Source organism: Blastocystis sp. subtype 4 (genome assembly GCF_000743755.1).
Source record: "Blastocystis sp. subtype 4 strain WR1 chromosome Unknown seqid_0352, whole genome shotgun sequence".
Taxonomy (NCBI): domain Eukaryota; class Bigyra; order Opalinata; family Blastocystidae; genus Blastocystis; species Blastocystis sp. subtype 4.
In genome coordinates, this window is record NW_014569195.1 from 1 (window position 1) to 13373 (window position 13373).

At 41.4% G+C, this 13373-nt stretch overlaps 6 protein-coding genes across 6 annotated transcripts; 4 read left to right on the plus strand and 2 right to left on the minus strand.

Moving 5' to 3' along the window:
* Positions 1-775: 775 nt before the first annotated feature.
* On the plus strand, positions 776-1309 carry JH06_5003 (hypothetical protein; the record flags this gene model as incomplete). The annotated part of the gene is made up of 2 exons (XM_014670008.1): positions 776-843; positions 874-1309. 2 exons carry the CDS (start codon positions 776-778, stop codon positions 1307-1309), a joined length of 504 nt encoding a protein of 167 aa, XP_014525494.1.
* Positions 1310-2284: 975 nt separating this feature from the next.
* Positions 2285-3120, plus strand: JH06_5004 (hypothetical protein; the record flags this gene model as incomplete). Its single annotated transcript, XM_014670009.1, has 6 exons — positions 2285-2343; positions 2372-2553; positions 2584-2702; positions 2733-2843; positions 2873-2961; positions 2991-3120. 6 exons carry the CDS (start codon positions 2285-2287, stop codon positions 3118-3120), a joined length of 690 nt encoding a protein of 229 aa, XP_014525495.1.
* Positions 3121-4142: 1022 nt separating this feature from the next.
* Positions 4143-4676, minus strand: JH06_4432 (hypothetical protein; the record flags this gene model as incomplete). The annotated part of the gene is made up of 1 exon (XM_014670010.1): positions 4143-4676. The coding sequence occupies one exon, from the start codon at positions 4674-4676 to the stop codon at positions 4143-4145; it is 534 nt and encodes a 177-aa protein (XP_014525496.1).
* Positions 4677-5467: 791 nt separating this feature from the next.
* JH06_4433 (hypothetical protein) lies at positions 5468-10150 on the plus strand (the record flags this gene model as incomplete). The annotated part of the gene is made up of 2 exons (XM_014670011.1): positions 5468-5509; positions 5546-10150. The coding sequence occupies 2 exons, from the start codon at positions 5468-5470 to the stop codon at positions 10148-10150; spliced, it is 4647 nt and encodes a 1548-aa protein (XP_014525497.1).
* A 50-nt stretch (positions 10151-10200) lies between these two features.
* JH06_4434 (hypothetical protein) lies at positions 10201-10904 on the plus strand (the record flags this gene model as incomplete). Its single annotated transcript, XM_014670012.1, has 5 exons — positions 10201-10387; positions 10416-10580; positions 10609-10689; positions 10720-10811; positions 10842-10904. The coding sequence occupies 5 exons, from the start codon at positions 10201-10203 to the stop codon at positions 10902-10904; spliced, it is 588 nt and encodes a 195-aa protein (XP_014525498.1).
* A 987-nt stretch (positions 10905-11891) lies between these two features.
* Positions 11892-12875, minus strand: JH06_4435 (hypothetical protein; the record flags this gene model as incomplete). Its single annotated transcript, XM_014670013.1, is given in 2 exon segments — positions 11892-12842; positions 12855-12875. 2 exon segments carry the CDS (start codon positions 12873-12875, stop codon positions 11892-11894), a joined length of 972 nt encoding a protein of 323 aa, XP_014525499.1.
* Positions 12876-13373: the final 498 nt, after the last annotated feature.

The following is a 13373-nucleotide window of genomic DNA, read 5'->3' on the forward strand; positions in this document are numbered from 1 at the left end:
GTATATTCAAGCTTGTTGTGCTACAACTGGAGATGGTCTTTATGAGGGTCTTGATTGGCTTTCTGATATCATGTCTAAGAAGTAACTTTGCTGCATTTGTTTTGTTTGTTTGATTCATTAGATTTTATCAGGTAGTTGTTTGTGTTAATCGTGGAATTGTCATTTGTTTGTATTTTGGTAATGAATTGAGATGTTCACTTCATTGAGAAGGTTAGATCAACTTCCTCACTGTGTTGCGAAGTGTTCATCGGTGTATTATTTGAGGAAAGTAGGAATTGTCTCCTTCAATCGATTCGCTGGTGACTGTCAACAGAACCAAGATGGAAATCATAGAGAGTCTCAAATGTTGTTTCTACGGTGATCATTTACTTCTAGTCCCGAACTGTATGAAATTTATAAGGGAAAACGAAGGGGATTGCACTATGATGATGAAACAAAAAGGATTACTTCATCCAGGAATGTCATAGATGTGGTTTTTCTTTATTATGTAGTCGCTGAATTGGAAATTATTAACTGACACTGCGAATTTGAAAGAAACAACTAGAATCAAGTTGTCTGAGGTTTTCCTTCCTCGAGTAGTCTTCTTTGTCGTATTTGAATTAGGGATATCCATCAACCGTAAAGGGAAAGTATCTTCAGTATTGTTCCTGGGCCGCCTTTGGAATGGGCTTGAGTGCAGCAGGAGGTGTTCTCAGTACACAGTCTATGCTGTACCCATTTATATCTTATCTAATGAGGTAGATTCGCTGTTGGGATGGGTGCAGGGTCCATTCCGATGGCTGCTGCTCTAAACTGGGTTTTAAAGGATGGTTTAGGTCAGTTGGGAGGAATGGCATTTACGGCGTTGGAATAGTTCATATTGCTAATATGTAGACTTGTGAATAGTCGTCTTGATGCTGATTCCCGTGGCTGGCGGATCCTAGCAGCTTGGCTTCTGGAGATATCTACATGGTTAGAAGTGCTTACTCCGTTGTTCCCTCGTTATTTCCTCTTCTTTGCCACACTTGCTAATGTGGGGAAGAACATCAGTTGGTTAGCTGGAAGTGCTACACGGGCTGGTATTCGCTATGGGTTTGTGAATGCCCACAATATGGGAGATCTTACGGCCAAGGAAGGATCTCAGACAGTGGCTATCACTGTTTTCGGCACGTTTCTTGGAATCCTTCTTTCTAATTGGATTGGTTCTGGTCATATGGAATATGTGGTGATGTCGAGTCTGTGCATTAGTTCCATCTCTCTCTTTTGTATCTATCGATCATTACATTGCGTTAGTCTTCCTACGATCAACTATCAAGTGGCATATGATTGAACTGACTCAGTATTAGAGAGGAGAGATCGTTACTTCGCACTACTTGAATACGGGAGACATTTTATCACCCGAAAGTGTGGGTAACATGGAACGATTCTATTTGCCGTATCTGAGGGTAAAGAGTGATGATGGAACTAATAAACGTTCTGTGGTTGTAGGCGTTCCATTGAAAACAACCCTTTCGATTACGAAAAGTGCTAGCGAAATGAGGGAGTATTTGAGTATCTTTGAGAAGGAGCACTATATCGTCAGTTGTTGCTCCTATGTAACGTGTTCATATGATTTCTGATATAGAAACAAGGATTATTTCGTTCGATTGTCAACCATGAGCGCAGAAGGAAGACAATTATTGGAATCACATTGAAGGAAGATGCTACGTTTGACTGTATTGTATTGTTGATGGACTAGTCCAGAGGACCAATTGAAAGCCTACTATCACGCTCATGTACTGAGAAAAGAAATTCAGTCCGTTCAGGACCTCTCGTTTGATATCCAGAAACAACTGAGTATTAAATCTATGAATGGTTGGCCTAGACACAAAGTAACATGTAGATGTAACCGCAACATATGAAGTTTTTCGTTCCAAACTGCAATCCGCAGGATGGAATTGCAATGATCTGTTTTTAGAAGAAAAGAGCCAACGTTTTAACTATGGGGATAAATGAATTGTGTTTGGTAAGCATGAATCGTTGATTATTAAAGAAATCACTTTACTTGTTCACCCCTCACTTATCATCACAATGATGAATAACGAACTTCGAGACAATCTAGTTTCAAAACAAACTCATGGAAAGCACTATCGGGATGTGCTCCAGTTGAGTATTGGCTTCTTCTTCATCTTCTTTGCTTTCAACTCTTCTCAGGTTTACTAATTTATGAGTGATTATCGGATAGACTATGCAGACCACTATTGAGCATAGTTCTGGCGATCGACCTAGTTATCTCGGATACATCAATCTTGGTTGTCTTTATGGCATGTTTGCCTTCTTCTCTGTGTTTGGACCAAAAATTGTTGCCAAACTGAATCCTTCGTTGTTAATGTGAAATAGAAGTGATTTCTAGTATATCGATGGTTCTTGGATGTACTGCCTATGTGGTAGTTGTTGCGTCCAATTTTTGGCCATATCCAGCTGTTCAGATTCCATGCAATGCTATCAATGGCATTGGAGCGGCCATCCTATGGACAGCTCAAGGTGTCTATCTTGGCCGATGTGCTCTTTGGGATTCTCGTAATTCTGAGAAGAGTAGAATTCATTTATGCTCATTACATCTAGGTTTTGCGGATACAGCCAATGAATATAATGGATTGTTCTTTTCTATTTTTCAGTTTACAAGTTGTGTTGGTACAACCATCTGTGGATTGATTCGTTTGTTTACAACGGGAGCTGACAATGTGATGGAACGAAAGTCTACTGATCCATAGATTGTGTTTGTAGTGTTGGTGGTCGCTTCTGTGATTGCCTTGATTTGTTTAATCTTCCTTCCTAATGTGAAGCCATATGAATCTCAGTCAGCTAATAACAATGAATTGAATGTATGTATGCAGAGGGTTTCTTAGTCTAGTATGTGTCGATGACTGAGACTCTCTCGTTACTAGTTCATTCGGTGAAGTTGGTAATGATGATTCCTCTCATCACGTTTAACGGTATGAGGTGAGTATATGATTATGTCTTCATTCTAGTCTGGCCTTCATTGTTGGTGATATCCCTCGAGAAATCAGCAAACCATACTTCGGTAATGCATGGATTCTATTTATCACTGCTATCTTTTACGGATCCAATGCGCTTTGTCAGATTGCCACTCATCATTAACTGTAGTCTCCTATGCTTGTGGAAAGATGACAACAGGTCGCCTTGGACGTCGTGGGACATGTTTTGTTGCCTATGTTGCCCAAATGATCGCATTTCTCATTCTTATCTTCTATCGTTTTCACTCTCCACTTATTGTGTGGGACTGGATTGTAGTGATTGTGATGATTCTTCTTTTAGCTCTTGGTGACTCGGTGTGGGAATCCCAGGTACTCTTGCTATGCCTGTATTATCGTAGCCACCAGCAATTCTTCAAACGTTCTATGGTCTTGACCGTGAACGTAATGCCGCTATGGCCAATCTGAAGATGTGGCAAGCCTTAGGTAATTGTATCCAGTTTATTCTTGGTGTCTTTATCACTTCAGACTCCAATATGATGATTAAGTCAATCATCTTGGCTTCTGTTCTTACTGTTGGTTATATTTGCCTTGTAATTCTTGATTTCAAAATATGTAAACTTGACATGGTGAAGGGAGAGAGTAGACTCCTATTGGCTGGAATCGCAACTGACTAGTCAAGGAATGTGGTAGTAGTTGTTTGTTTTCAGTTATTGTTTTACAGTCAATTTTCAATGGATTGTAAAACGAGAGGATTTATTGGTCTCAAACAAGCCGTTACTGCAAGCCGGCCTTTCGGCTTTACTCCCCACCTTAGATTCAAAATACAATTCTAGGATTCGTTGGGATGTCGGGATGTATTCAACATGATGCTTGAGATTTAATATATAGCAGGAAAGACTGTCTGTGCTGTTTGCAACATTGCTCTTCTTTCTGCTCTATTGGCTTTTGGTGGCTATTATGCTTACTCAAAGTTCTACAAGGCTGAAAAACCTGAGGAACCTAAATCCGAGGAACCTCAACAAGAGGAACCTCAACCTGTTGAAGACAAACCAGCAGAGGAGAAACCTGAAGAAGCTACTGCTCCCTCTTCTTAATTTAGTAACGCAACAAGAACATGTTTGTTAGGACCCACACTACCTATAGTAAGAGAAAGGATAGGATAAGAAACAGGTATACACAGCAAAGTTACTTCTTAGACATGATATCAGAAAGCCAATCAAGACCCTCATAAAGACCATCTCCAGTTGTAGCACAACAAGCTTGAATATACCATTGACGACCTGTCAATTTCTGAAGTCCCAACTTTTCAGTCAATTCAGGAGCAGACATCGCATGAGGAAGATCTTGCTTATTAGCAAATACAAGAAGATCAGCTTCTTTCAATTCTTCTTCTTGAAGCATCTTATGAAGTTCACTCTTTGCATCTTCAATACGAGCCTTATCATTTGAATCAACAACAAAGATAAGTCCCTGAGTATTCTGATAATAATGTCTCCATAAGTTACGAATCTTATCTTGACCACCAACATCCCACACTGTGAAAGAAATATTCTTGTATTCAACAGTTTCAACATTGAATCCAATTGTAGGAATTGTAGTCACAACTTCACCCAACTTCAACTTGTACAGAATTGTTGTTTTACCAGCAGCATCCAATCCTACCATCAGGATACGCATATCCTTCTTCATCTTAAGGAATCTTCCAAGCCAGTTACCCATCTACTCAAAACAGTTACAAACTGTTCTCATAATTATTCATTCACTCAATTGATTCATGTCAAATGACAAATTCACTTACGATTTGAATGTCTATTTAGTAAGAACAATGAAATGCGAGAGACAAATGGATTATCCTACCCTCTGATGAGTTCTTCATATTCTCTTCCCAATTCCTCATTAGAGGGTATGTGAATATGATTATGTATTGTTTATTACTCTCTCTCTACAATTCTACTCAAATTGTGGGGTCAACAAAAGAACAACTTCTGGAAGATACTGATAGATATACTAGTAACGAAATAACAGGCTATTGATACTAATGCAATCATTATCATCCTATTTCAACAGTTTCAAAGCCATTTGATGGCAATGTATAGGCATTGGTTATAACTATTATGCATGTTCTTTTAGCTGTGAGTGTACCCTTTAAGAGCCCTTTAGCATCAAAGTAGATCATGAAAAGATCTTGAGTAGTCGAACCAACAAATGAATGAATTTATAATGCAAAGGGCAGGTAAAACTATTGGCATCATATATAAAAGCAAGAGATGATGGAATTTGCCACGCATCTTTTTACTTCTCTTATCCAATCAGATTCCAGAATTATCATGGAGATCATTTTAGACATTATTGTTTAAAATGATCCTGGTCTACTTCTATTTCTTGCTTTTTGCTTCCAGTAACGTTTTTTCAGTTATATATGATCCCTAGCACTTGCTATTGACTGTACTAGTGGGAAGATCGCAGTCACGTTTAATCGTATTTACTCATCCTGGCCTTACGAGGAGAAGATGTACTTGTATGAAGGCAGTACCGCTAGTGGTACTGCGGTGGTTGAAATTATTGGTGTTTCTGGTGATACCTCAAAGGTTGTAGAGGCTTGTCTGAACCCTACGATACATACTCTGGTTATGACAGATACCTATGGTGATGGTTGGACTACTGGTTCATCAGTGACCATTTCTGTTGGTACACTGACAATTGGGACATACCGTCTTAGCACTGGAACTTCTACTACAGTTTCTGTCGTCTTTGAGAACTTGTTTCTCTATGGAGGAAATTGGAAGTACACCAATGAGGCCCAAAGCAGCACCGGATGGACAACGCAGACGGTGAGTTGGACTGAGGGTTCCTCATTCCCCGCTGTTACAACTACTACTCGTTATTTCCGAAGAACTCTGACCATTGGAAGCTTTGATTCTGCATATTACATGATGATCAAAGTCAAGACTAACACTGGATTCCTTCTGTATATCAATGGACAAGAAGCTTGGAACTGGAACATGCCTGATACCGTTACTTCAAGCACATATGCTAATAGTGCTACTACTGATGTAGTAGAACGTTCTTTCAGTACTCTTCTCAAGTTATGGGCCACTTCTACAACATGTGAGATTGGTATTGAAGTTCATGCTACTGCTGATACAGTTTCTGGAGATGAAACTTTTGACGCTCAAATCATTATTGCCTCTGGAGCGGACATAAGCTGTATCGATACCGATGGAACATTCACTGCCTCTCCTCTGACCACTGGAACTGAAGGAACAGCAAGTATCTTTGATGGTAGTACCTCGACGAAGTGGTGTTTCCCACACTCTTCCGGAAATGTGCTTACGACTTGGATTTTCAACAATGGTCGTCGTGAAACTGTGAATCGCTATTCCATCTCTTCTGCAAATGATACACCAGCACGTGATCCTGTTGCTTGGAATCTGTATGGATCATTCGATGGAGAAGACTTCTATCTTCTCGATTCCCAGAGTAATATCAATTGGAGTGCAAGATATGAAACAAAAACGTTCACGATTGGCAACATTATTGCCTTCAATCAATATCGTTTGGAGATTACCGAAAAAGCTGGTACTGATAGTAGCATGCAGTTCTCGGAGTGGAATCTTTTGGCTTCGAATCAACCCGTTGTTGCTGTTGGTCTCAGTTATCCTCAATCTACCTACGTCTTTAGTAAGAACATCGATACTGTCAACATCCGTCCCACTCTTGTTGGTTTCACCGGTTTCACTATTACCCCTGCTCTTCCAGAGGGTCTGACATTTAATGCCAATTCTGGACGAATTACTGGAGTACCCACAGCCTCTCAGGATGCTACTACATACTCTATTCAGGGAACTCATCTGTTTAATGGTCAATCCTACACCGCAACATTGACCATATCGGTTGTGGGATGTGATCTTCCTACTGGAGTATATGCCCAGTTCACGAAGACGAATGGTGCCCTGACTACGGAGAATTTCCAAGTATTCAATTCTAACAATGAACTGGTACTGAATGGAGTTGGAGGTGATGAATCGACAATTACAGCAACCACTTGTTTGACAGTAGGCACATATACAGTGAAGATGTTGCATTCGTCTGGATCCACATGGTCTTCATCATCATTCCTTACGATCGAATACATTATCAATGGAGTTGCATTCACCGTTTCCAGATCGCGTCTATCAATCAATTCGGAGAACTCATTCTCTCTCGTTGCTGACTTCGTTCTTCCTTTTGCTGACACTAACACTGGAATCAAGTATCTCGCTGATAACTCAGTCCCTGCGAACTGGTATTCAACTTCGTTCGATGCCTCTTCCTGGACCACTCTGCAGAACAGTAATCGTCCCTCAGTAGGAAAGTTGCAACTTTATCGTACAACCTTCAATGTGGCTTCTGTTACTGGATTTGACGGATTTGAGCTGAATGTAAAGGCTCAGGCTGGTATTGTTGTCTATCTCAACGGAAACGAGATCTACAGACGCTATATTGCTGCTGGAGATATTTCGACTTCCTCTGAAGCCACTGGAGGAATGGATGCTGCTTATTGGAGATCAGTCACTGGACGAATGAGTCAGCTGACACAGGGAACGAACACGCTTGCTGTTGCCATTGTTCGCGTCTCATCAGTTGCTGCTGCTTCCGATTTCGATGTTGCCCTCCGACTGTTGAAGGATTCCAATGTTAATCCTCGTTATTGGGGTACCACAGCCACTTCCAATACAGGAAGTGCCTCAGAAATCATTGATCAGAACCCAACTACCAAATCTAGAATTTCTAAGAATTCATTGAGTGCATTCACTGTGGCTTTCGAGAATACACGCGCTGAGTTCTTCAACCGATACTGTTTTATCACAAGCCCTGATAGCTCCTCTGAGGATCCTCGGGACTGGACCATTAGTGGAAGTAACGACAATACCAACTGGGATGTATTGAAGACTGAAACGAATGTCTACTTTGAGATGCGTGCCACTGAGTATTGCTTCTTCATGCCCAATGCTGCAAAGGCTTACACTTACTTCAAATTGGCTATTACTGAAACTTGTGATACCACTGCAATGTATATTGGTCTCGCTGATCTGACGTTCTATCTCGAAGATCTGGATCATGCTACTGTTCCTGAGCTGACATTTAGTCCAAGTGTCCTTGTTGGATATACTGGTGCAGACTTCCCTGAAGTGACAGCTAGTTCTCCTTACTATACTTCCTTCACGATTTCTCCTGCTCTTCCCACTGGTCTGGTGATGAGTTCCAATACAGGTAGTATCAAGGGAGTATTGGAGCAGCCTTATGCTACGACGATTCACACGATCTCGGCTATCAATCATTTAGGTGAAACGAAATCCACTACTGTGAGTGTAACTGTTGAGATTTGCGCAGGTGATATGGTGTCGTTCTCTCTTGTATTTACGTTGGAGTCTGGAGCCAGTCTCTGTTCATTCGATTTGAAGGATCTCACAAGTGGAGATATTGTGGAGAGTAGACCCTATCTCATTGATTATCAGACATTCACTATTCCTATGTGTCGTACTGCCGGAAAGTATGCTTTGATTCTCAAGAAGAGTGATACATCTGGTTGGGGTTCGAACCGTGTGACTGTCCGTCTTGCCGATGGAGCTGAACTGCTGACAGAGTCTCTCGCTGCTGGAGTAACGTCGAAGGAATACAACTTCAATGTCCGCTATGAGATCGCTCCTCTCTTCTCCACTTGGAACTATTTGGTTGATGGAAGTGTCGCTCCTGAAGGATGGAATACTGTTTCTGGTGCTCCTGGCTCCTGGGAATCTGCTATGCCTGGTTCATTCCCTGTTGCTACAGGAGTCACGCAGTATTACTATAAGAAGTTCACTACCACCTCCATGAGTGAATATTCAGTCCTGGAAATCTCTGTGACTACCCGTGCTGGGATGATTGTGTATTTGAACGGAGAAAAGATCCATTCCATGAACATGCGTACCTATGATATTGACAGCACTGTTCCTGCTACAACTGAGTTGACTGTACCTGTCAATTATGTGATTGGTATATATGTGCTTAGTGAACAGCTTGTTGAAGGCGAGAATATCCTTGCTATTGAAATGCACAGATATCAGAACAATGAAGCTGTCAATTCGTTTGATGCTTCTGCCATTCTTGTGCTGGATAACATGTACATGGTTAAGGATGGAATTGGTACTACCAGTCCTGCTACTACTGGAGGTGAAGGAAGTGACAAGGCCTTTGATAACAATAGCAGCACAAAGTTCCTGGCTAGTCAGTGTGTGGGTGTAACCTTGACCTGGGCCTACAACAATGATCGTCGTGAGCCTATTACTAACTACGGTTTAGTAAGTGCTAATGACTGTAACACACGTCATCCATCTGGTTGGACTCTTCATGGCTCTAATGATGGAACGAACTGGATCTTATTGCATACAGCCACGAATGTCGTTTTTACTGAGTACTATCAGCAGAAGCGATTTGATTTCTACAATCAGTATGCTTATAATCAATATAAGGTCACAACTACTGAGTGTCAGAATGAAGCCTTAGAGGTTTCTTCTTCTTGTGGCTCTGGTATGATCCAACTTGCTGACTACTATCTCTTCGCCAAGAGAGTCGTTCCTGATTGTAATCGTCTTGATGATTTCCCTCCTGCTATGATTGGTGATTATTCTTACGCTTCTTGCCCTGAGCAGTATTCTGGAGTGCGTTTCCGGATCTGCACAGCTGATGGATTCCTGGAAGAAACAAACCAGTGTGTCCCTGAGTCTCCTAAGGGTATCCAGTACACTGAGAGCAATCTTGTTCTCACTCAAGGAGTTCAGATGACTCCTCTTACTCCTACTATCATTGGTAAGGAAGTTACTGTCACTATCTTCCCAATCCTGCCTTCTGGACTACAGATTGACCAAACAACTGGAACCATTTCTGGAACTCCTAATGAAGTACAGGAGCAGAGAAAGTATACGATTTCAGTGAAGAATAAGGGTGGCAGTACTTCAACAACCATGACCATCACCGTCGAGGAGAAACCGACAAATTGGATGCTAATCATTGTGTTGGTGGTTGTTGCCATTGTTGTTATTGTTGTCGGTATTGTCGGTATTGTTGCTCTCAGTAAGAAGAAGAAGCCCACGAAGAAAATGCCTTCGACCAAGTCTTCTAAGACTACGAAAACGGCCACAGCTGTAAAGACAAAAGGAAATATTAAGGTTTAAGCCTGTATGATTATCATCGTTGTTTGTTTGATTCATATGATTCTTGCAATATGGAAGTTGCTAGTGTAGCACTCTCCAGACCAGTATTGGTCAATGCTCCACTCATTGAAAGCTCTACAAAAAGTAATAAGGAGGTAGTTGTCAAGAATCGAGAATTGTGTAATGAGCTTTTGCAAAATATCCTTCCGCTTGTTCCTCCAATTGTTCGTAAAGAAAAATCAATTGATTATCTCAAAGGTATCCATCCCACTTGTTTCAACACTAGATTGGCCTCAGTACACAGAAATTGTTCGCTTTCATGTCGATATCCCGATTATCAAAACAAAATTGGAGAAGGGATTGTATTATTGTGTTCAGGATGTTGTTGATGACATTGAATTATTATGGTCCAATTGTATAAACTATTTTGCAACAAATAACAGTGAATATCGTAGGACTCAGGAATCATCCTTATATAGAATCATATTTGAAGCAGCAAGATGAAACAAGGCACTATATAGAAGAGATGGCAAAATCTATCTCGGTATTTCAACCTATTGGTATATCAACATGGAGAGAGTTATCCTTAGAAAAGGATCATTGTATATTTTGTGGTGCAACAGAATACAAAAAGTATCCATTAGTGGAATGTCAGGGAAAGTGTGGAAGGAAGTCTCATCTTGTTTGGACGTGATAAGGTACTAATGATTAGCACTGTGGACAAATTACCGACAATACATGGACCTGTGCTTGGTGTTCACGGAAAGGGAAGTAAGAGATGACAAGGATATCAAGAATAGAGTCTTTCCAAATGGGCGTGTTATTCTGAATCTTCTCTCAACGTATTGTGAATGGAAGAAGAAGCAAGGGTTCCTTATTTGTCAATAAACACAAAAATCGCAATTATACTAGGCACTGTCTAAAACAGAAAAATGCAAAGTAGGTAACTCCAGATCGAGGAACGATGACAAGACTGAGACATCTTCGCAAAAGCTTTCATTACGACTACTTGCAGGCGTTATCTCACGACACAGTTCTTGAATGCACATGGAATTCTCCTCAAGCTGCGACTGAAATGAGGGAATTCCAGAGGGTTTGCTATCATATTCAACAACAGAGGGGAAATAGGCAGTACCACTTGTATGTATGGTGGGAAAAGGGGATAAGGAGGTTGGCTTGTAAGGCAACTTGGAGGTCCGCTCCATGTTTGAAGTACTTTGATAACAAATATCACCAATAGTTGGACACAATGAGGCTATCATCACATACAAACAACAATCCTACTTCGTTTTGAAGATTCCAGGCTTGCTCTATTTGGGGAATCAAAATTTGTCAATGAAACAGCAGGATTTGGGTACCGCTGACTAACATTTGACAATCGCCGCCCTCCCTCTATAGAATCACGTTTAGCATGGTCTAGATAGTCAGGTCCTGCCTGTAAACCTAATTTCTGATGGCAAAAGATATACCCGTACCGGAAACAACACGATGCCCAACAGACACACTACTCATCCTGTTACCACCTATAACTACTTCTTCTTCAGAGAGGTCATCACAGAAATCACTCACTACCCCTTTCTCACTGGGGTAATAGACGCTTGACAGATCACTTTGGATACTCAACAGGTTTGTATCCTCAGTCATATTCAAGTGAACAGAGAATGCCTAGAACTTTGTTCACTAAAAAAAAGAAAGAATGATCTCCATTTGTAAAAGAGTGTTATTAGTAAACATGCATTTATCATAATAGAAGAGTTTCGTTTTACTTGAAGTTGGTAGCAGTGAACTGCAGACCCTTAGCAATCTGCTTCTGAAGAGCAGGAATAGCCTCATCAATATTGGCCTGCTCAGTAGCAGTAATGTTCTTAGGAATAGGAAGAGCTCTCTCAACTCCCTGGCGACCAAGCTCCACCTGACTAGCGAAGAACTTGCATCCAAGTACATCCTGCTCAATGTAAGCAGGCTCGATGATTCCAGTCTCACCATTGAGACCCTTGAGGACAGATCCAGCGAAGGTAGCTCCAGCATAAGCCATGGATAGAGTAGCAGATCCAGCTCCCTCCTTGGCAGCAACGACCTCATCTCCACCGAACTGAATTCTCTTCGTGATGGCAGGAACGTCCAACTTCGAGATCTTATTATCAGGAAGCTGGCTCAGCAGAGGAATGATGGTTGTTCCAGCATGTCCACCGATCACAGGAATGTTGCAATCGCAAGGGCACATACCAAGAGCCTCGCTAATGAATTTGCGAGCACGTACCGAATCCAGTTCAGTAACTCCCATAATCTTACGAGGATCATGAACTCCCATCTTCTTGAAAGTCTCAGAGAAAATAGGAACTGTAGAGTTCACAGGGTTGCAAATCACCAGAATACAAGCCTTAGGGCAGGCAGTGGCGCAAGCCTTGGCGAGATTCATAGCAATTCCAGCATTAGTGTTGAACAAATCATCACGAGTCATACCAGGCTTTCTGGGGACTCCAGCAGGGATGATCACAACATCAGAACCGTCCAGAACCTTCAGAAGATTGTCCTGACCATTGTATCCCTCCACCTTGCAAGATCTATCAATATGGGACAGATCCACAGCCACACCAGGAGTACGAACAATATCGTACAGAGAGAGGCGAGAAACCAGGGGATTCATGGCCATCAGAAGAGACACGGGTTGGCCGATACCACCAGCGGCACCCAGAACAGAAACCTTAGCACCCTACATAATCACTCTACGACCATAATCTTGCATTAGTAAAAGCGCGAGTGAATGCCTTAGCAGCAGGAGCAGCACGGGAAGCGAACATCTTCAAATTCAAGAAAAAATGTGCATTACCAGCTTAATGGGGAAACGTGGTAATAATGGGAATTCTCCCGTGAAACTGCTTCCACTTCTTCTATCAATCATTGTGATTGAAACACTCTCAAACGGGCATATACAGTTGTTTTACTAAAAGGGAATAGAGCATAGGTGTGATGAATGTGTCTAATTGTGGTTCTTGATCCTCATATAACAACACACAAAGAATGAATACCAAATTGCAACAAGAAAACAACCAACCTTCATACAGAATTGAAATTAGAACAAACACCGTAACATTGATCTGTGCCACTTAAACCACCATTGCTAGTTTATCCACGGAAAGTGCATGGTTTCTTAGCCAGGAACGTTGACTTGAACTTCTTTGACTCAGCACGATACTGACGATGAGGAAGAGCGAACTTCAGATTCTCGTGAGTGTACATCACA